At 41.9% G+C, this 21,944-nt stretch overlaps 2 gene segments (V, D, J or C); one reads left to right on the top strand and one right to left on the bottom strand.

Moving 5' to 3' along the window:
* Positions 1 to 2,576: 2,576 nt before the first annotated feature.
* On the bottom strand, positions 2,577 to 4,666 carry LOC139648115 (Ig kappa-b4 chain C region-like). The segment is given in 3 exon segments: positions 2,577 to 3,094; positions 4,302 to 4,379; positions 4,657 to 4,666. Coding segments are annotated over 3 exon segments (420 nt in total).
* Positions 4,667 to 5,018: 352 nt separating this feature from the next.
* Positions 5,019 to 5,402, top strand: LOC139648114 (immunoglobulin kappa variable 3-20-like). The segment is given in 1 exon segment: positions 5,019 to 5,402. A coding segment is annotated over 1 exon segment (384 nt).
* The last annotated feature ends 16,542 nt before the right edge of the window (positions 5,403 to 21,944 follow it).

Below are 21,944 nucleotides of genomic sequence, written 5' to 3'. Positions count from 1 at the left end.
AGCCGACTTTCACGTCAAAAGTGTAAGTTAACCGTCGTCTATTGTGTAGCGGTTTTAATACCATACGAACGGCAACCAACACATCATGCAAGCCAACTATTTGAATTGTCACCTTATTAAAAGCAGGCCGTGGCGATCTCTAATTGAGACGCGGCCGTGCTAACGGGAGCTAACGCGGCTCCATTGACTTGTGTGTTAAGCAGCTAGCGGGCTATCATTAGCGGCAATCAAACAGACTGAACTGGCCAAAGAGCAAATTAAGCTGACGCTGCTTCAGCAAAAAGAGACAGAATTGAAAATCAAGCTGTTAGAGAAACAGCTTGACATTTGAAATAGCATGGTCCTGTTTTAGTTAGTGGTCACATTATTTGACATGTCTTTGTTGGAATAAAACTTTGTTTGGACCCTGCATCCCTTTGTCTTTCTCTGTTTTGGTACATGCAAGTTACAATGTTTGGTGAACTAGAATTTGAGAAATAATTGTAATTTTATTTACAGCAGTTTTACAGTGTGGTCAAAATTTTTACTATGCTTTAAATTTTTTGATATTACTTAAATTACTTGTTAGAAGTACAACACTAACACTTAAGTGTAACGAACATCTTGAGTAACAATATCTAGGAGAAGTATGAGCTGAGAGTTTGTCAGTCCAAGTCAAATCCACCTCTGAGGTGGGATTCAAATGATCCTGAAATTTTGGTATCAAGTTGATCCAGATATCTGACTTAACTTTTGAAATACCCAAATCAGCCTTTTATCTGGATTCAAGGGAGGATTGGATTACCAGAGCTGAAACCCTGATCTTCAGGATCAGGATTCTCCTGATCTGTGTTGAAATACCCAGTTTTCAGATCAGATCTAGATTTAATCCAATCCGACCAGGATAATCCTGTCAGATCACGTTTGAAATACTGGGCCCTGATCACCATCATTGCTTGTGTGTGTGTGTGGGCGGGTGGTGAAGTGGATGATCTTGTCTTTACTACAAAATCTTTACTCAACGCAGTGGTTCTTTGATTATGTCAACAACGTGAGGAAACCCAACAGGCAGCTGAATCCATGCGAAGCGTGATACAGGTAACTAGAGAATTTTACTAGTGGACTGCTTGTAGTTCAATGTCATTCATCCCCAGCCAGACATCATCTGACAAATAGCTCCTGTGCGGTCACACTCCGTTAAACAGTGGCCATCCATCATGATGCCGGCTAGTTCGTTTCACTTGAGTGAATTAACTAGCTAGCTAGCCAGCTACCTAGTTAATTCTAACATTAGTTCCATCCATCCAATAGCAGACTGATAAACTTTCAACAAAATGCTTTTCTTTCAATTCAGTTTGTGTAAAGGGTTGAAATTCATGTTAAAATGAGGTACCCCTATATTTTTTTATTTTCATTGAAAGATTATCTTAGTGGAGGCCGGTAACATTTACATATAAATATCAATTGACCCTGTGTTTGCTTTCTTCATTGAGACAGAGACGAAAATGAAAAGACTCCGTCAATCAAATCTCAGCTTTGGGAAAGGAAGAGATACGGGAGAAGATGAGGAGACTGACAGAAAAAGAAAGAGAGAAGGTGATGGAGATGAGAGAGGAAGAGCAGGTACTGCCCACTGTTCCCAGGATAGGATTAGCATTATGTCCCTGTGCTGTCACAGGCCATTCATGTTTGGAATATATGATGGTGTATTGTCAACAATCAACATTCATGTAGGTTAATTCATGTAATTTCAGTGAGTCTACATGGATATGGTTGAACCCTGACAAAACAGACACACACACACACACAACACACACACACACACACAATCAACATATTGCTCCCATATTTGGTCATATGTAGTGTGAATTTCCCTTTACATTAACACTTTAATTAAACATTGTCAGCATTCATTTTAGGACGTTTCGTGATCATTTTAGCCTCTTCTGTATTTCCAGATTGTAGTGTGGATCATTCATTGCAACATTTAACCTGATTCTCATGTATTACTGCTTGACAGATCATTTATGCTACTGCCCACTGACATGGTTTTAAAGCTATTCTTATTCCAATTTTTGCTCTCCAAACATCTTAAAATGCACGTATTTAGGAATATCAAGGAACTCAAAATGTGGATGATTACGCATAGTTTTATAGTGTTGAATATTCATGATTATGTTAATACAGAATATAATAAAGCTATTTGTCAAAAAGTATAAGGTCATATGAACAAGACTGAACAACCAAAGATAACTATAGTTCTAGAAAAACACACAAGATGTTACTTTAGAGTTTAAACTTATAATGGTGACGCGGATTCAGTATCCTTGTGTTTTAGGCACTTAAGGTGTAAATATGGGTCAAAGGTTACGTATTAAGTGAGCATATTGGAATGTTGCTTAGTATAGGTATTTTTACATTTCGGATGTGTGACAATGCATGACATAATCCCATTATTTCTTTCTCCAATCATCACCAATAATTATAAAATCCCATTCATTTTACACTGACACAAGCTCAATCTCTGTGGTTTAATTGAACCATTGTTACCATTAAGGCAGGATTAAAGACATCTCTAAACACAACTGATTTGGTGAACAGGTTTTTATTGTGTTAACATATCGAGATTATCAGCATTACTGCAAGCAAGAAAACATTACTATTTAAAGATGTAATGAGTCTGGTAAGATGGAGAGAGAGAGAGAGAGAGAGACTACAGTGCTGAGTGCAGACTGAGAGCAGTAGCAGAGTAAAACCAGTAGCAGAAGTCCCAGTGCGTCAGGTCAGGACTGGAAACACTGGTCTCTCCTCAGTGTCTCCGAGAGCGGAGACTGGGAGCCCTGGGTGGCCTCACAGGTCACAGAGCCCACCTTCCCCCACTGGTCTGCAGGGAGCCTCAGGGTGCTGCTCCAGCTGTAGTGGCCGTCCTTCTCCAGCACCCCGGGGCTCCTGCTCTCCTCCCAGCTGCTGCTGCTGCTGCTGCTGCCGTCCACCTTCCAGGCCAGCCTCCAGTCTGAGGGGAAGCCCTTGTTGGCCAGGCACATGAGCGTGGCCTTCCCCTGCTGCAGCTCCACGCTGGAGGGGGGCAGCACCGTCAGGGTGGGACGGACATCACCTAGGAGACACCAATCAGCTTAGAGGACAGGAAGGCTGCAGCTGTCAATCAATCACCAGGCGGTTTGACACCTTTACTGTGTGAGAGTCCATTTTCCCCTTTAAGGAGTTTCTGTCAGATGGTTTTTATGCTCCACCAGTCACTCACTCACACATTGTTTCACTTCCCTTTAAGAAGCCTCTCATGCATATCAGCATGTATTTGCTACATTTTAAAAATTTCCTCAAAATTTCCAATCTTCTCTGACTGTATTTTATTTAAAAAGTGAAAAATACGAAAGAATTAGATAAAAAATACATTTTAAAAAGCCATTTGAAATAATTGTCAAAATTTAAATGTATAATAACACATGGATTGTGTTGAAAGAACTGTAAAAAAGCAGGGTTAGATTTAAAACAGCAATTACAATTAGCAGACTCTCAAAATAATGTTAAAGTAAGCTATATTTGAAAGCATGAGATCTGGCTACATTTTCAAATTTTCAGGTATATAGAAACGCTCATTACTTTAGTTTTAATTTGACTTATATTTACGGTAAAACTGGGAAATTAAACAAGAATCTGCCAAACCATTTCAAAAATAGTATTTCTTTTCTAAAACCTTTTCTAAAGCTCAAGCTGTTGACTTTTGACAGTCCTACAATGTGTAAAGAAAAGTGCAGTAAAGCAGCTGTAAGTTAGACTCCATGGTTAAGGAGACAAACAGAGAAAAGAAAAGGACACTATAAGTCACAAGATATTTATATCTACTTCAAAATTCCGACACAACAATTAAAGCTTTAATAAATAATATGATGTTGAAAATGTGTGCAGAAACTTACTTCCAACATCCAGTCTGGTTCCTCCACCAAAAGTCAACCACAGTGATACAAACTCATTGAGCCGCCGTACAAAAACCTCTCACTCTAGAGAGACACGGCTCTCTCACTTTACCAGACAAAACTAAAACTACAATGCCTCAAGATGCAACATTAAACTAAGAGTTATGAATACATGCTTTCTCCTCTGGCCCAATAACTTATAATAACTAGATTGGTCATTTGGATTACATTTATTAATGTGTTTTTTCACTGGTGAGAGAAAACTGTTTCTTTAAAAATTATATATTAACATGGAAATTCAAATATTTTGCTCTAAAGTGCATTGCACATGCAAGAAATTCAAATGTAGCTAATAGATTAATAATAACATTAGATAGGTGAACTTACTTCCAACATCCAGTCTGGTTCCTCCACCAAAAGTGAACCACAGTGATACAAACTCATTGAGCCGCCGTACAAAAACCTCTCACTCTAGAGAGACACGGCTCTCTCACTTTGAACAAAACAAACTCACCAAAATTATTTTCACTTCACATAAAACTTTAGCTAACTAATGTATTAACAAGCTAAACTATCATATTACACACCAAAGTTCCAACTTTAATCTTTTTTTTATTTGTGTATTGTTAATTTTATCTTGTAGTGATATTGATTTCTCTAGCAGTAAACTATAACAAGACATGAGATATCCTTGAAGAAAACTTGTTTATAGACATCAAGCCAAATCTACATAAAAGTTTACCTGAATACATTGTTAATCAAGAGTTTGGTAACTTGATTGATCCATTTAGAAACAGCATCATCACAGTAATCCAAGTCCCTGTTGGAGTCAGTCAGAGCATTTCCATAGAGAGCCACTTTGCATCAGCAGCACCATGCTCCAGTGCTCTGGGAGAGTTTATAGTCCTGAGAGTTGAACACTGGATGACTGACAGCTGTCCTTCATGACAACAGAAGCCACAGAAATCCTCCTCATCAAAACATGACTTTGATCTCCATCCTCATCTGGACTCTCCTCTGCTGCTGCTTCACAGGTAAAGTCCAGAGAATCAAACTCCTCTCCTCTATGAACATCCGTCCCTCTGAAATGAAGCGGAGAAAACCATGACGGTGGTTTCTGTTTTTGTCTGTGTATCCTCAGAGTCCAGAGGCCAGATCACAGTGACTCAGCCTGGAGCAGTGAGCTCTGCTCCGGGAGGCTCGGTCACCATCAGCTGTCGAACCAGTCCCAAGGTTCATGTTTGGAGCAGCAGCTTCTACAACTACCACCACTATTTAGCCTGGTACCAACAGAGAGACGGAGAAACTCCTAAACTGCTCATTTACAGAGCTAGTTCTCGAGCATCAGGGATTCCAGATCGTTTTACAGGCAGTGGATCAGGGACTGACTTCACTCTGACCATCAGTGGAGTTCAGACTGAAGATGCAGCAGTTTACTACTGTCAGAGTTTCCATGTTATCAACAGTCAGAATGTGTTCACACAGTGATAAAGCGTCGTACAAAAACTTCCCTCAGTCACACTGAACAGAGACTGAACTGACTGCTGCAGCTGGAAGCTACTGCAGGAACTGATACAGTTCACTGAGGACACACACACACACACACACACACACACACACACACTGTGTTAACATACACACACAAACCGACACATACACACGACTTGTTTGGTGAGGATTTATGATGTTGTTCATAGTGTCACTTCCAGTTTGCCTTCTGAACTTAAAACAGCCGACCTCCCACCTCAACAACCTGAAAGTTCCCCCAAATCAAGTTCAAGTTCAAGTTCATTTTATTCATAAAGCACACTTAAAAACAACAATTGTCGACCAAGGTGCTGTACAAGTATATACAAAACACAAATAAAATAGAAATAAAAATAACAGTGATGAAAATAAAGATCATACAGAATCAAAAGCTACAGTAAAGAGATGGGTTTTAAGGCGCCAATAGCTAGACCATGGAACAGTTAAAAGCTTTAGGTCAGTGGACCTGAGAGGGATGATTCAGAGTCAGAGTTAAAAAGTTAATATTAACGTTATCAGTCCACTCACTGGATACTGACTAGCACCTATATGCTAATCTGCTAATCTTGGAAACACAGCTGTATTCCGAATAACGTTAATAACTGAGTTCTTCTTTTCGTGAATTCAGCCGGTCGTCTTCTTGGCATGGAAAAAAAAAATATCCCCCCCCAGACGGGTCTGGTGAGAGAGTGAGTGAGCGAGCAAGAGAGGGGGAGAGAGAGAGAGATCCACTGTTTACATTGTTGTTAGATCCTTTTGTTGATTGTCCTGACACGCCATGTTTGTATGATATTCATGCCAATAAAGCAAATTGAATTGAATTGAATTGAATTGAGAGAGAGAGAGAGCAACACAGGGAGAGCGAGCGACAGAGACAGAGAGAGAGAGAGAGACAGACCTACAAGAGACTACTTCTGTTTGGATCTCTTCCCAACTCGTCTCTCCATAACATTTTCATCTCGTTTTTATTCGTTGACGAAAATGTCAATACATTTCGTCATAGTTTTTGTCATCAATTATTTTTTATTTAATTATTGTATCGTTTTGGTCAGTGAAAAAATGTCGCTGACGAAAACTATGACGAAAATTATTTGTCTAAGAAATGAACACTGCTTGGGGGTGTAGGAGATGGGAGATATAAGACGGGGTGAGACCAGTGAGGGCCTTAAAAACAAGTAATAGAATCTTGAAATCAATTCTTTGGTGAACAGGGGGCCAATGAAGGGACGCCAGAACAGGGGAAATCTGGTCTCTCTTGGTGCCAGTGAGAAGCCTTGAGGAAGCGTTTTTTTATTTTTTTATTTATATATTTAGCACAAAAGAGTAGTTCAAACAAAATATCCATAATGTACATCAACATCATAAAGAGCATGTGCAAGGAAGACCAAAGAAACCCCAAGGGGCTTGCGGAGTGTCTCCCTTAATGACAATCATACATAATTACAATATAGTGTAATAAAACCCCCAAAAAAAGTTTAGAAAGAACAAAACAATATAAACCATTCAATAGATAAATTAATAGTATTAAATAAATCGGGGGAAAAGTGGAAAATAAGTAAAGGAATATTGAAATAAAACCAAAAGAAAAGAAGAAAAAGCAGAGTAAAGGGATAAAGAAAGAAAACAAAACAAAACAAAACAAAACAAAACAAAACAAAACAAAACAAAACAAAACAAAAAAGGAAAAGAGTAGTTAACATGAAGTGATTATACCAAAAAAAGTGACAGCAGTATGATCATCTCAATAAACATGATGATGAACACCTGCAACGTTCTGGACCGGCTGCAGGCGGGACAGGGAAGACTGACTGATACCAAAATACAAGGAGTTACAATAGTCGAGGCGACAGGAAATGAATACATGTATAACTATTTCCAGGTCGTGAAAAGAAAGGAAGGACTTGACTTTGGAAATGGTTCGTACCTGCAGGAAGCTGGATCTGACTACTGAGTTGATCTGTTTATCAAAGCTAAGATATGAATTGAAAAAAAAAACAAGAATTAGCAAAACAAAACATTTTCCCACCAAACCCTGGTGTGCTCTCATAATTGAACTTGCCTTCTTTAAGAATTTATATATCTATATATTGGCCTATTTACAAAGGAGCTAAAAGAAGTGGAGGAGAGGAGAGGTGAAAAAATAAATAAATCAATATTAAAAACAAAAAAGGAAAGTTCGGGGAGATAACTATGCCGGAAATCTATATAAATCTCTTACAGAAGGTAAGGCAGAAATAAATACTTAATAAATGATGATAAAAGATAGTTTGTTCCTTGTATTTCTTCATTCTCTCTTGTGCACGCATATAATCCTAAAAGCATGAAGTTTCTTGGGACTGCCAACTCCCACACACTGAAGTGGGAGGCCAACACCAGCCTTATAATCAGCAAGGCCCATCACAGACTTTTCTTCCTGCGTCAGCTCAGTCAATTTGCTGTGACCCTGGAAGCTATGGTTCACTTCTACAGGGCTGTCACTGAGACATGGTATGTCAATACAACAGCTCAAGAGAGGAAGCAGCTGGAGAGAGTTACAAGCACATCATCTAAGATCACTGGCTGTGAGCTCCATATGCCACCTGTATTCACAGGGAGAAACTGTCCACCAACCCTTCACACCCTGCCACTTCTTTCTTCAAACCCCTTCCTTCTAGGAAGAGGTACCAGAGCATTAGCTGTCCAACCTCACGCCTCCATATGGCACCTACACAGAGACTGTTTGTCACCTGAATGTGCAGGCTAGCTGATTTTTAATGGAAGCATTAGAAGTCAGGTAAATGAAGGGCCTTTGTAAGGCATTAGGTCACTTTATTAAAGGGTGGGCACTCTAATTTACTATTTTACTCAGTAGTTCTCATATTGCATAGTGTAAGGATAATGTGTAGGTGTGGATTTGGCACATGTGTTTTTGTATGTATGGTATGCTGTATGACTGTTATCTCATGTACTTCATTGTCATCTGTGTCTGTGTCTTTGTTTTTAATGGAGGAAATGAAATAAAATGAAATAAATACACTGAGCAATAAAAATAGAGCATTTCCATTTTAGCAGCATCTCTTCAACATTGAACTGTGATGTCACAGGGCACAATGGAGAGCTGTAGAGTTTAGAATCTATGGAATCAGAGTTTCAGGTCCAAGATGCGCCTTGTGTGTCAGTTTACATGGATTCACTCTGCGTACACACCACGTCTTCAAGACTGCCATTGACTGTGTTTTCACCTTGTTGTCTGCTGTTGCTTTGAGCGTGCATTCACCACTTACTTATCAGTAACCACCTTCTCCAAGACCCTGCAAAGGTAGGATTTTTTTCACTCACTTATCTAATTTCACTGCTTAACCTGTAGCATCCTAAGTGTCAGTGAAATGTTACATGTTACAGTTTGTTATATTGTCACCAAATGAAACATTATGGCTAGACTTACACTGCAAAGCTCAAATTTGACACTTTTCCCTCTTATAACACTTAAATTTGATGTTGTAAGAGGGAAAAACAGGTGAAATGGGATAATTCTCTGTGTAGATAGCAATGTGTTGGGATCAGGATCCCAAAAGCATCCTAGCAGCAAGATGCTCTTGGTTAATACTAAAATGCTTTTGGGAAACCAGGCCCTGATCAGCCTCACATGGGGTAGTTACGGCTTTAATATGAGTCTGTCTGCTGTCAAGGCTCCTGCTGCATTTCTTTGAGGCCTCAGACATTTCACTGAGCTATTGGTGTCTTTCTATGTAGTAATATTGTACTATAAATGAATAACTTGAATAAATGCTGTATCATACCATGCTGTATGTTATTTTCCATGGTGTTCAGGTTGCCTTGTCGAGATCATGGACTCCAGTCCCTCTGAGGTGGAGAAAGCTGAGGCCCAGACCCACACCAGGATCGAGACCTGGACGGAGCTGGTCCACAGCTACTCCCTCAAACAAGTCATCTCCCAGCTGACAGTTCAGGTACATTATCATGGATGTGTGTTCAATGTGATATGAAATGAGAACCTTTGAATCCAAAGATAATCACAAGATGCTCCAGTAGTTACAGTTCAGGCTTCTGCAGAATTATTTTATTACGTTATGCTCCGACTATTAAACTTATTGACTTATATTACATGCATAGTTGATCAAATCTCACCTTATGTTTCTGCTCCCTCCCTTGGTGAGTTATACAGTACATGCATGCTTCCCCTTCATTAAATCTTCATGGTTGAAAGTCAAGTTGTCTCATGTTGGTCTTCTGTGCTCTCAGATCAGCCCTTGTGCCCCTGAGCCTGTGGATTGTCTGCAGGCCCATGGCCTTCTGAACACACAGCTCCTCCTCTCTCCCTCCTTCCCCTGGGTCCAGGTGACGGAGGAGAAGCAGGAGGCCAACTGTCTGCTCCAGCCCACTGCACACTACCAGGTGACTACTGTACTGCCGGCATGTTCAAATGCTGCAAGTGCAGGAGGAATCCCCTTTAATGTGTTGAAAATATTGTGTCAAAATACATTGAATGACTTGTTAACACAAAAATAAAATGCATTGCAGTGTAAGATCAACAGCAGGCCTATATGTTGCCATCATATTATATCTAAGGTGTATATTTGCAGGTGGCCAAGTGCGTCCTGGGCAGCTTGGAGGAGGTTTTAGGGCCCAGAGCCGTGCTGGAGAAAGCTCTGTTGGTCTCTTCACCCATCCTCCAGCAGTATGTTGCTCACCTGGTGGCTCTGAACATAGCCCAGCTGGTCCCAGATCAGCTGTCACCCAACCAGGACAGACTGGTGAGTGAGATGAGTAAAACTTACGGCCGAAATACATGGGACACGGACGCGACGTGTCACGTAGGCAGGGTGGAGCGGGGTTTTTTACCTGCTACACAGACTCCGTCTTTGTAGCGTGTGGTTGCGTGCCACATAGATGATTGGATTCACTGTTTTTTGAGTTCTGCCAAGTGATAATGCAGTTGGTTATGCAGGATTTGGCGATATTAACTGGTGCTGAATTTATTAACTAGATCGTTTTAACTACAGGATCATGGATACACATTGATTTGATTGATTTATTTTAATGTGCAATGTAAAAAGACCCACAAGGTTGCTCTGCTGCGTCACATTGCCTCTGGTACAATGAGGTATTTATTTTAATCATTTTTAAACAGATTGTACTCGTTTTTTACACAGTTCTATGGAGTTTTTACCTGTTTGAGGGCCGCGTAGCCGCGCGTAAAGGGGAAAAAATAGACCAGACGCGCAAAAATAGAGATGAGCCGCGCGATGCCCGTGGCTTCCGTGGTCTGTGTAGCAGTTTCAGTTGATTATAATGGACGCACTCTGTTGTGGGCATTCTGCGGCAGACGTGTCGCACCGCATCCGTGTCCCATGTATTTCGGCCGTTACTTTCAATTAAACTTAATCCTGTCTAGATTTGTTTATGTTTTTATTGTATTCTATTTAAATTTTGCTCAGCTGACATGCATGACATCAATAACATAAAACTGTCAAGTATGATGAGAAAAATGATTCAGAATTGTTTTCAGAGTGACAGTTTTGCAGTGGAAGCACTATGTTTGTAGTCACGTAAACATTTACATTTTACACTTACATTTTCAAGACTTAAAGTGTTTGCAACAGTAACATACGCTTCAATTCCTACATCACCAACAAGCAACCAATAGTGAGAGTTCAAAGGTCGGAGCCATGGTGTCCTGACAATGGCTATCAAACTACTCCTGTGATCTTAGAATGATGATCTAAGACAGAGAAGAGGGAGGAAAACTCTGAAAAGAAATCAGAGAAATGCCAGCTGAGGAGAAAAGTTGAAAAGATTTTGAAGTCAGTTAGTTGTAACATAAAAGCTGATGAAGTAAATGCAAACACTTACCAGCTTGTGATTTGACAGGTGTCGGCAGCAGACTGCCTCCCTCTCCCTGCTACACTCACTGTCAGCAGTGAGCTAGTGGAGGATCTGCTCATCCAGCTGATGCTGAAGCTCCACCCACTGAACGGCTTTGGTACCAGACGGCTGGATCAGCAGCAACTTCTGGCCTTGTGCCTCCATGTAGGTGTACTACTAATATTACTATTATTACTACTACTACTAATACTGCTGCTGCTACTGCTACTACTACCCTTACTACAACTACAACTATCTAATTCTGTTCTTCTCTTCTCTTCTTCGTTGTGATCACCTCTCCTCTCCTTGTCCAGATGAGTGCTGTGACTCTGGAGACCCTGCGGAGAGTTCCAGGCGTTGCCGTGGATACCACTCTCCCTCCTCCACGGTGTAACACCAGGAGAGCCGCTGTGTTGCTCCAGAGCCACCTCATGAAGACCTTTGGATCATCTATTCAGGTACAACTGGATATCAGTGACAATCGCATCCCATTTGTTGGATATGTTTTTCATGCAATAGTGTGAGCACATGCATTTTCAGAATGGATTGTCCCAATGGGAGTTGAACCCCTAACGCCCTATCTTGACAAAATACTCCTAAAAATTGTCCTTGGTCCAAATCTTTCTGGACTGCCTCTCACAAAAATGCCTGGTCTGTTGATGTAGGTGAAGAAACTGCTGGCGATGAGAGACCCTGCTCTCCTCTGCTCAATCCCGCGTGTCATCATCGAGGCCGTCCTGACTATGTACCAGCCAGGCGGGCAGGCCGAGCTGTCAGGTGCTTCCAACCAAGGTGATCAAATGGAAGAAGCTATGGTCATTTATTGCTATACATCCCACAATACCTTGCACTTCATGCAATAGGTGTTCTTGACACAACCAGATTCATGTTGCGGGGAGGAATGGAGGTCTGGTCGGTCCCATGATTTTTTTTTACTTTAGAAATACTCTCTACTATGACACTGCTTCACCAATCCTTGTTCTCTGCTCCCAGTGTTATGACACTGCTTGACTGATCCTTCTTTTCTGCTCTTAGCACCCAGGGAGAGAGATGAGATGGAGACCAGGCTGTTCTCTCAGCTTCTCCCTGAGTCTCTGCGGGAGAAAATGTTCCAGCAGTATGGAACTTGGATCCGGCGCACCAAGGTCTTCCAGAAGGCTCTGCGCAGGATCACTGACCAGGACGTCCTGGAATACCGGAGCAGAGTCACCAAGCCCCGCTCGTCCAACAGAGATGTGGTGTGGGTGGACGGCACTTTCTTTGTTGGTGACGACTACGAGGAGGTGAAGACGCCGACCAGCTCGCTAGCCAAGAACCCTCTGGCCCTCGACTGCAGCCTGGCTGCCTTCATGAAGCAGTTCCCTGAGACAGAACTGTTTGCAGAGACCAAGCCTGTCACTGACGGGCTAGACAGTCGGTCTCTGCTCAGTGTCCCAGGAACTGCAGGAAGGAGAGGAGACCAGGGGTTTGTGTGTGGCTTCAGAGCTCTCCAGTCTTCTCCTCCCCAACCACGGGCTGGTGACTCTGCTACCGTCCAACCACTTCTGACTACAGTAGGTTTACTTCAGCTAAATAAAACAGTGTGTAAGAAAGTGTTTGTGAAACTATAGGTTGGGACCCCAAACTTGAACCCTTAAATTACAGGCCTGTTTCTACTGGCTCCTCACATGCCAACAGTACCAGCAAATTTATATTAGTCCAGGTCAAAGATTACAAACCCCTGACTACCTAAGCTCCATCTGCACTGGGTTCAAGTGAGCCAACCAAAATCTTATGTTCTAACACAGGAAATAGCTGTGGTGCAGGAGTCTACCATCAGATGCATCCTGGTGGAACTTTTCCGAGGCAGAGATGAGACTCTGTACCGGCCGCAGAACCGCACCTTTGAGGAGGAGATGGTGCAGCACATCCACTTCCTGCTGCAGAAGGATGCGGCCAAGTACCAACGCAACAGAGTCTTCCTCCGAAACCTTGAACGCCTCACCGACCCCGAGCAGGAGGTTTGTTTTGATTTCATTTGGGGTTAAAACAAAAACATCACATTTTAAATGGAAAATGAATTCACTTCAAACTCACTTCACTGACATAACGCAACTCAATATCAGGAAGATGTCCCCAATATTTTGTACATTCAGTGCATAAATTCAGTGTATAAACTCACCCACTTTCTCCTCTCGCAGATCAAACTGAGCCTGGATCTGTCCTGGCCCCTCAAAGTCGCTCTGTGTCAGGCCATTCCTAACGTCTGGCTGAGCAGACAAGGGCTGATGGAGGATCCTCAGTTCGCCTTGCTGGCCTGCAGCTTCATAGCCACAGAGATCCTCAACCACCTCAAGCCCTCTGTGAGCTTTGCTGAAGGCACCAAGAGCGGAGATGAAACCCCGTTCAGCGTCAACATCCCAGTCCGGCGAGAGGAGGAGGAGACAGAGAGAGCCCAGACCCTGCTGGAGCTGCGTCTGCAGAAGGAGCGCAAGGAGAGCAGGGAGGAGTTCTGGAGCACAGAGCTGGAGGTGAGCCGCCATTCAAAGCAACATGTTCTCAAAGTCACAGTCTGCAGCACATGGTTAGTGTTAAACCTAAGGCATACACTGAATGGACAAAATATTAGGGACACTTGCTCTTTTCATGATGTACGCTGATGAGGTGAATCCAGGTAAAAGCCATTATCCCTTATTGATTTCCCTCATTATATCTATAGCAAGCACAAACTGACATGTGGATTGTGGGGCTGCAACTCAATATCAGGAAGATGTTCCTAATATTTCCTACATTCAGTGCAGTTTTACTGCAAAGCTAAAGCTCCTTAACCATGGTACTGTGTAAACTGTAACTTTCCTGAAACACAGGCCATTTCCTACTGCTATGGTATGAACATGATGCTCAGAAACAATGCAAAAGGAAACATCAGCTTTAGCTTTTCATATCATTTTACCTCAGAGAAGAACAGATCAACCGTCCAGGTACAAATAAATCTGACATTTTGTTTTACTCGACAGGTTGCTCCAGTGACAACAGAGCTGAAAGAGAAGAAGAAGAAGAAAAAGTGGGTCTCTTGGCTCTGTGGCCTCTTCAGGCGCAAGAGGACATAGACAGACACACACACACATTGGACTGTTTTATCATTGTATTGTATCGCTGTATCCCAAACATCTCTCTCTGACCAACTGAGAAACCTCACAGGATGAGGAGCCGTGATTTGCCTCCATATAGTGCTTGGCTGTGGCATATCACCATATCACCAGTTGGATGGCTGTTTTGTGAATTTTGATAGATGACGTTTTTTGACCAACATGCAGAATAAGCCTGATTTGCTGATTCTGCTGATTGCTGGTGATATATCAGTACATTGTGTTTTAATCTTGTAATATTTTATTATTGTATATTTGTGTAATTGTTCACAAGATTGTAAACCTAGTGAACATTCTCAGTGAATATACTCCCAACTTAACATGTCAAGGTGATATGATGATTCTGATTTTTTATTATACTTCTTCACTTCAGAGCTTTATTTCTTTAAATAAAATGATTCCTGAATATCAGCTGTGCCTTCAACTTTTCTGTGATGTTTTGGACAAATTGGACCGTTTTCATGTTTACTCTGTAATAACTAGCAGATTATTTATCATGTTTACAAAAGGTTTCATGATAGTTTCAGCATAGGGTTTTTAAACACAAAAACCCACTGTCACCATTCTGCTTGGGTTTGGAAAATAAATAAGCCACGTTCCATATATACATGAGTCTTTATCACTCAACTTTGACCCAGAACTTTTATTTGCAATGCAATACCACCAAACCCTACTCCATACATATCACAAATATCTGTGGTGACAAAGTTGTCTTGTCCCTCCTGTTAGTTTAAATACTTCAGAAAGTGTCCCGTTTACTCTAATTCTTGCATTTGGATGTTGAAATATTATTTTTAACCATGCAATAAACTTTTCATGAAATCCAAATGCTTCGCACGTTTCAAATATAAATGAATGTCGAATTAGTTAAGTCAAGTCAAGTCAAGTCAAGTTTATTTATATAGCCCTTTGTCACAAGCATGTCTCAGAGGGCTTTACAGAGAATGTGTCTAGTTAGGTCTAACTAAACACAATCAATGGTGAACAAAGTTATGTAAGACAAACATAGCAAAAAAAACACAGGTAGGCAAGAGCAGATTTAGTAAGACAAACTATTCTACAGCCTAACCTACCCAGCACCCCAGCCTTAGACCCTAAATGCACACAAGGAAAAACTCCCAAGAAAAACCTTAGTAGGAGAACTTGGAAGAAACCTTGGGCGGGCTGAGGCAAATAGGGCGATGAGAGGGGGTTGAGGCTAGCGCTAGAAAATTCAGAGAGACAAGGGCAGCACCCGTCACTGCCAGGTAGAACACTGACCTGGAGTCAGAGAGAGGAGAGAGAGAGAGGACACGAGGCCGCGTCCACACAACCAGAGACACACACACAACACACCCAGACACACACACACGTACAGAGGAAGGGGAGAAAACAGCTGCACACAGAACACGCAGGGTCAGAGACACGATATGTGGGAGCAGCATCAGGGATGGGACTAAGGCCAGCACCGAAGACCATCAGAGCCGGGGCAGTACCCGTCTACTGACAGCTAGAAGACTGCACAGGAATCTGAGAGAGGGTGGAGAAAACCAGCCGTAGAAACACACACACACACACACAGAGCTGTGCAGAAGCAGCACAAAAGCCAGATGTATTTAGGCACAGACACGCTCATACAGACAACAGATAGAAAGTGATTAGACACAGTGTAACCAGGAGGCAGCCCTATGCTATGTTCCCAACGGCAAATTTCTATATAAATACTGTCTAGGCTAAGGTAAGAGAACAGACTGTGTTGAACCCAAGCCAACAGCGCTAAGGTAGGTCGTATGATTGTGAGAATAAATAGGTTTTGAGTCTAGATTTGAAGATTTCAACAATAAGGCTCTACGTTAAAAAAATTCAAGAACATTTTCTTTCAGACAGTCTTAAAGAGGAAGTCTGTGTCAATAGAAAACTTTATAAAATCAGAATATTCTCTACATTAACCAAATCCGTTTTTTAGGAAAAATTAAATGACATGAATTAGGAGACATGAAGAGCTTAGTGATCGCTGAAACAATATTAAATTCCAAATCTAAACAACAATATCGTCAAGTAAGGGTTACATTTATTGAATGAAAATAAAATGAATATTGAATATGAGCTCATGGAGAAATCAAAGGTACTTACAGTTAACATCCAGTCTGGTTCCTCCACCAAAAGTGAACCACAGTGATACAAACTCATTGAGCCGCCGTGAAAAAACCTCTAACTCTAGAGAGACACGGCTCTCTCACTTTGAGAACAAAAAACTCACAAAAATCACTCTCAGTTTGTAAAATCATGCTAGTTGACATATTAAGTAGAAAAAACCTATCAAACTATGTCACAGATTTTAAACATCAATTTTGGTTTGTATATTGTTTTGACATAATTGTCTTGCAGTGATATTGATTTCTCTAGCTGTAAACTAAAACAAGACATAATCCATTTTTTTTCAGCCAATTCTACATAAAAAATGAGCGCTGATACATTGTTAATCAATAGTTTGGTAACTTGATTGATCCATTTAGAAACAGCATCATCACAGTAATCCAAGTCCCTGCTGGAGTCAGTCAGAGCATTTCCATAGAGAGCCACTTTGCATCAGCAGCACCATGCTCCAGTGCTCTGGGAGAGTTTATAGTCCTGAGAGTTGAACACTGGATGACTGACAGCTGTCCTTCATGACAACAGAAGCCACAGAAATCCTCCTCATCAAAACATGACTTTGATCTCCATCCTCATCTGGACTCTCCTCTGCTGCTGCTTCACAGGTAAAGTCCAGAGAATCAAACTCCTCTCCTCTATGAACATCCGTCCCTCTGAAATGAAGCGGAGAAAACCATGTCGGTGGTTTATGTTTTTGTCTCTGTATCCTCAGAGTCCAGAGGCCAGATCACAGTGACTCAGCCTGGAGCAGTGAGGTCTGCTCCGGGAGGCTCGGTCACCATCAGATGTCAAACCAGTACGAAGGTTTATGTTGAGAGCAGCTACCACTTTTTAGCCTGGTACCAACAGAGAGATGGAGAAACTCCTAAACTGCTCATTTACTACGCTAGTTCTCGAGCATCAGGGATTCCAGATCGTTTTACAGGCAGTGGATCAGGGACTGACTTCACTCTGACCATCAGTGGAGTCCAGACTGAAGATGCAGCAGTTTACTACTGTCAGAGCTTCCACTATATCAACAGTCTGTATCTGTTCACACAGTGATAAAGCGTCGTACAAAAACCTCCCTCAGTCACACTGAACAGAGACTGAACTGACTGCTGCAGCTGGAAGCTACTGCAGGAACTGATACAGTTCACTGAGGACACACACACACACAATACAACAGCTCAAGAGAGGAAGCAGCTGGAGAGAGTTACAAGCACATCATCTAAGATCACTGGCTGTGAGCTCCATATGCCACCTGTATTCACAGGGAGAAACTGTCCACCAACCCTTCACACCCTGCCACTTCTTTCTTCAAACCCCTTCCTTCTAGGAAGAGGTACCAGAGCATTAGCTGTCCAACCTCACGCCTCCATATGGCTCCTACACAGAGACTGTTTGTCACCTGAATGTGCAGGCTAGCTGATTTTGAATGGAAGCATTAGAAGTCAGGTAAATGAAGGGCCTTTGTAAGGCATTAGGTCACTTTATTAAAGGGTGGGCACTCTTATTTTACTCAGTAGTTCCCATATTGCATAGTGTAAGGATAATGTGTAGGTGTGGATTTGGCACATGTGTTTTTGTATGTATGGTATGCTGTATGACTGTTATCTCATGTACTTCATTGTCATCTGTGTCTTTGTTTTTAATGGAGCGGCATCAAGGCAAATCCTCTGCCTCCACTGACCCCACCTATTGTTTTCCCTGTTCCTCCAAGCTGCCAGCATGGACTGGCCCAGAAATAAAATAAAATAAAATAAAATAAAATAAAATAAAATAAAATAAAATAAAATAAAATAAAATAAAATAAAATAAAATAAAATAAATTTGACTGTGTTTTCAGCTTGTTGTCTGTTGTTGCTTTGAGCGTGCATTCACCACTTACTTATCAGTAACCACCTTCTCCAAGACCCTGCAAAGGTAGGATTTTTTTCACTCACTTAACTAATTTCACTGCTTAACCTGTAGCATCCTAAGTGTCAGTGAAATGTTCCATGTTACAGTTAGTTATATTGTCACCAATTGAAACTGAGACTTACACTGTTCACTTTTCCCTCTTGTAACACTTAAATTTGATGTTGTAAGAGGGAAAAACAGGTGAAATGGGATAATTCTCTGTGTAGATAGCAATGTGTTGGGATCAGGATCCCAAAAGCATCCTAGCAGCAAGATGCTCTTGGTTAATACTAAAATGCTTTTGGGAAAACAGGCCCTGATCAGCCTCACATGGGGGAGTTACGGCTTTAATATGAGTCTGTCTGCTGTCAAGGTTCCTGCTGCATTTCTTTGAGGCCTCAAACATTTCACTGAGCTATTGGTGTCTTTCTCTGTACTAATATTGTACTATAAATGAATAACTTGAATAAATGCTGTATCATACCATGCCGTATGTTATTTTCCATGGTGTTCAGGTTGCCTTGTCGAGATCATGGACTCCGGTCCCTCTGAGGTGGAGAAAGCTGAGGCCCAGACCCACACCAGGATCCAGACCTGGACGGCGCTGGTCCACAGCTACTCCCTCAAACAAGTCATCTCCCAGCTGACAGTTCAGGTACATTATCATGGATGTGTGTTCAATGTGATATGAAATGAGAACCTTTGAATCCAAAGATAATCACAAGATGCTCCAGTAGATACATTTCAGGCTTCTGCAGAATTATTTTATTACGTTATGCTCCAACTATTAAACTTATTGACTTATATTACATGTATAGTTGATCAAATCTCACCTTATGTTTCTGCTCCCTCCCTTGGTGAGTTATACAGTACATGCATGCTTCCCCTTCATTAAATCTTCATGGTTGAAAGTCAAGTTGTCTCATGTTGGTCTTCTATGCTCTCAGATCAGCCCTTGTGCCCTTGAGTCTGGGGATTGTCTGCAGGCCCATGGCCTTCTGAACACACAGCGCCTCCTCTCTCCCTCCTTCCCCTGGGTCCAGGTGACGGAGGAGAAGCAGGAGGCCAACTGTCTCCTCCAGCCCACTGTGCACTACCAGGTGACTACTGTACTGCCGGCATGTTCAAATGCTGCAAGTGCAGGAGGAATCCCCTTTAATGTGTTGAAAATATTATGTCAAAATACATGGAATGACTTGTTAACACAAAGATAAAATGCATGGCAGTGTAAGATCAACAGCAGGCCTATATGTTGCCATCATATTATATCTAAGGTGTATATTAGCATGTGGCCAAGTGCGTCCTGGGCAGCTTGGAGGAGGTTTTAGGGCCCAGAGCCGTGCTGGAGAAAGCTCTGTTGGTATCTTCACCCATCCTCCAGCAATATGTTGCTCAACTGGTGGCTCTGAACATAGCCCTGCTGGTCCCAGATCAGCTGTCATCCAACCAGGACAGACTGGTGAGTGAGATGAGTTAAACTTACTTTCAATTAAACTTAATCCTGTCTAGATTTGTTTATGTTTTTATTGTATTCTATTTAAATTTTGTTCAGCTGACACATTTTAAAATGCATGACATGAATAACATAAAACTGTCAAGTATGATGACAAAAATGATTCAGAATTGTTTTCAGTGACAGTTTTGCAGTGGAAGCACTATGTTTGTAGTCACGTAAACATTTACATTTTACACTTACATTTTCAAGACTTAAAGTGTTTGCAACAGTAACATAAGCTTAAATTCCTACATCACCAACAAGCAACCAATAGTGAGAGTTCAAAGGTCAGAGCCATGGTGTCCTGACAATGGCTATCAAACTATTCCTGTGATCTTAGAATGATGATCTAAGACAGAGAAGAGGGAGGAAAACTATGAAAAGAAATCAGAGAAATGCAAGCTGAGGAGAAAAGTTGAAAAGATTTTGAAGTCAGTTAGTTGTAACATAAAAGCTGATGAAGTAAATGCAAACACTTACCAGCTTGTGATTTCACAGAGTCTGTCGGCAGCAGACTGCCTCCCTCTCCCTGCTACACTCACTGTCAGCAGTGAGCTAGTGGAGGATCTGCTCATCCAGCTGATGCTGAAGCTCCACCCACTGAACGGCTTTGGTACCAGACGGCTGGATCAGCAACAACTGCTGGCCTTGTGCCTCCATGTAGGTGTACTACTAATACTACTATTATTACTACTACTACTAATACTGCTGCTGCTACTGCTACTACTACTACTACCCTTACTACAACTACTACTACTGTATCTAACTCTGTTCTTCTCTGTTCTTCTCTTCACTTCTCTTCTCTTCTCTTCTCTTCTCTTCTCTTCTCTTCTTCATTGCGATCACCTCTCCTCTCCGGGTCCAGATGAGTGCTGTGACTCTGGAGACCCTGCAGAGAGTTCCAGGCGTTGCCGTGGATACCAGTCTCCCTCCTCTACTGTGTAACACAAGGAGAGCAGTTGTGTTGCTCCAGAGCCGCCTCATGAAGAGCTTTGGATCATCTATTCAGGTCCCTCTCAATTTTCAAAACTTTTATTCTTCTTTTGGGGGGTTGTCTAATGCCGTAATTTATAAGGCGGCAATTCATTTTATAGCTTCTATGACTGTATCCTAATATCAGTACATATTCCATGTTTTACTGGCCTCCATCTACCAGTGTATATCTTGTGTTGTACTGTCCTACATCTATCAGTGTTTCCATCAAGGGGTTTTCCCCTTCCGTTCAACGGGGGCAGTGGTCTTCTACTGCTTATTCTTCATCTGTTTTGCTTGGTCATTCTGCAATATTGTTTGTCCAAAATCTCTCCAGCCATAATTGATTGGTAAGTGAATCGTGCATATCATTGGTGGTGGTGGTTTTTAATATGCTCTCCATGCTTCCTCCTTTGCTTACGCTTTTACTCCACCTCTTGGAGTAGTTTTGAATCTAAGCAGGTTTCCATTTATCTGCACTAGCTGGCCTTCATCTACCAGCACCCTGTATTGCTAAACTGGCCTCCATCTACCAGCACTCTGTATTTCTAAGCGAGCCTTCTTTTACCAGCACCCCATATTTCTAAGCTGGCCTTCATCTACCAGCACCCCGTATTTCTAAGCTAGCCTTCTTTTACCAGCACCCTGTATTTCTAAGCTGGCCTTCATCTACCAGCACCCCCGTATTTCTAAACTGGCCTTCATCTACCAGCACCTGTATTTCTAAGCTGGCCTTCATCTACCAGCACCCCCGTATTTCTAAACTGGCCTACATGTACCTGCACCCTGTATCTCTAAACTGGCCTCCATACCAGCACCCTGTATTTCTAAACTGGCCTCCATACCAGCACCCTGTATTTCTAAGCTGGCCTCCATACCAGCACCCTGTATTTCTAAGCTGGCCTCCATACCAGCACCCTGTATTTCGAAAATGGCCGCGATACCAGCACCCTGTATTTCTAAGCTGGCCGCCATACCAGCACCCTGTATTTCGAAAATGGCCGCGATACCAGCACCCTGTATTTCTAA

Source organism: Centroberyx affinis, unplaced genomic scaffold, assembly GCF_046629955.1.
Source record: "Centroberyx affinis isolate AG114_WGS23_722 - 3 ecotype Tasmania unplaced genomic scaffold, CSIRO-AGI_Caff_v1 ptg001162l_1, whole genome shotgun sequence".
NCBI lineage: Eukaryota > Metazoa > Chordata > Actinopteri > Beryciformes > Berycidae > Centroberyx > Centroberyx affinis.
This window is presented reverse-complemented; position numbering and strand designations above follow the sequence as displayed.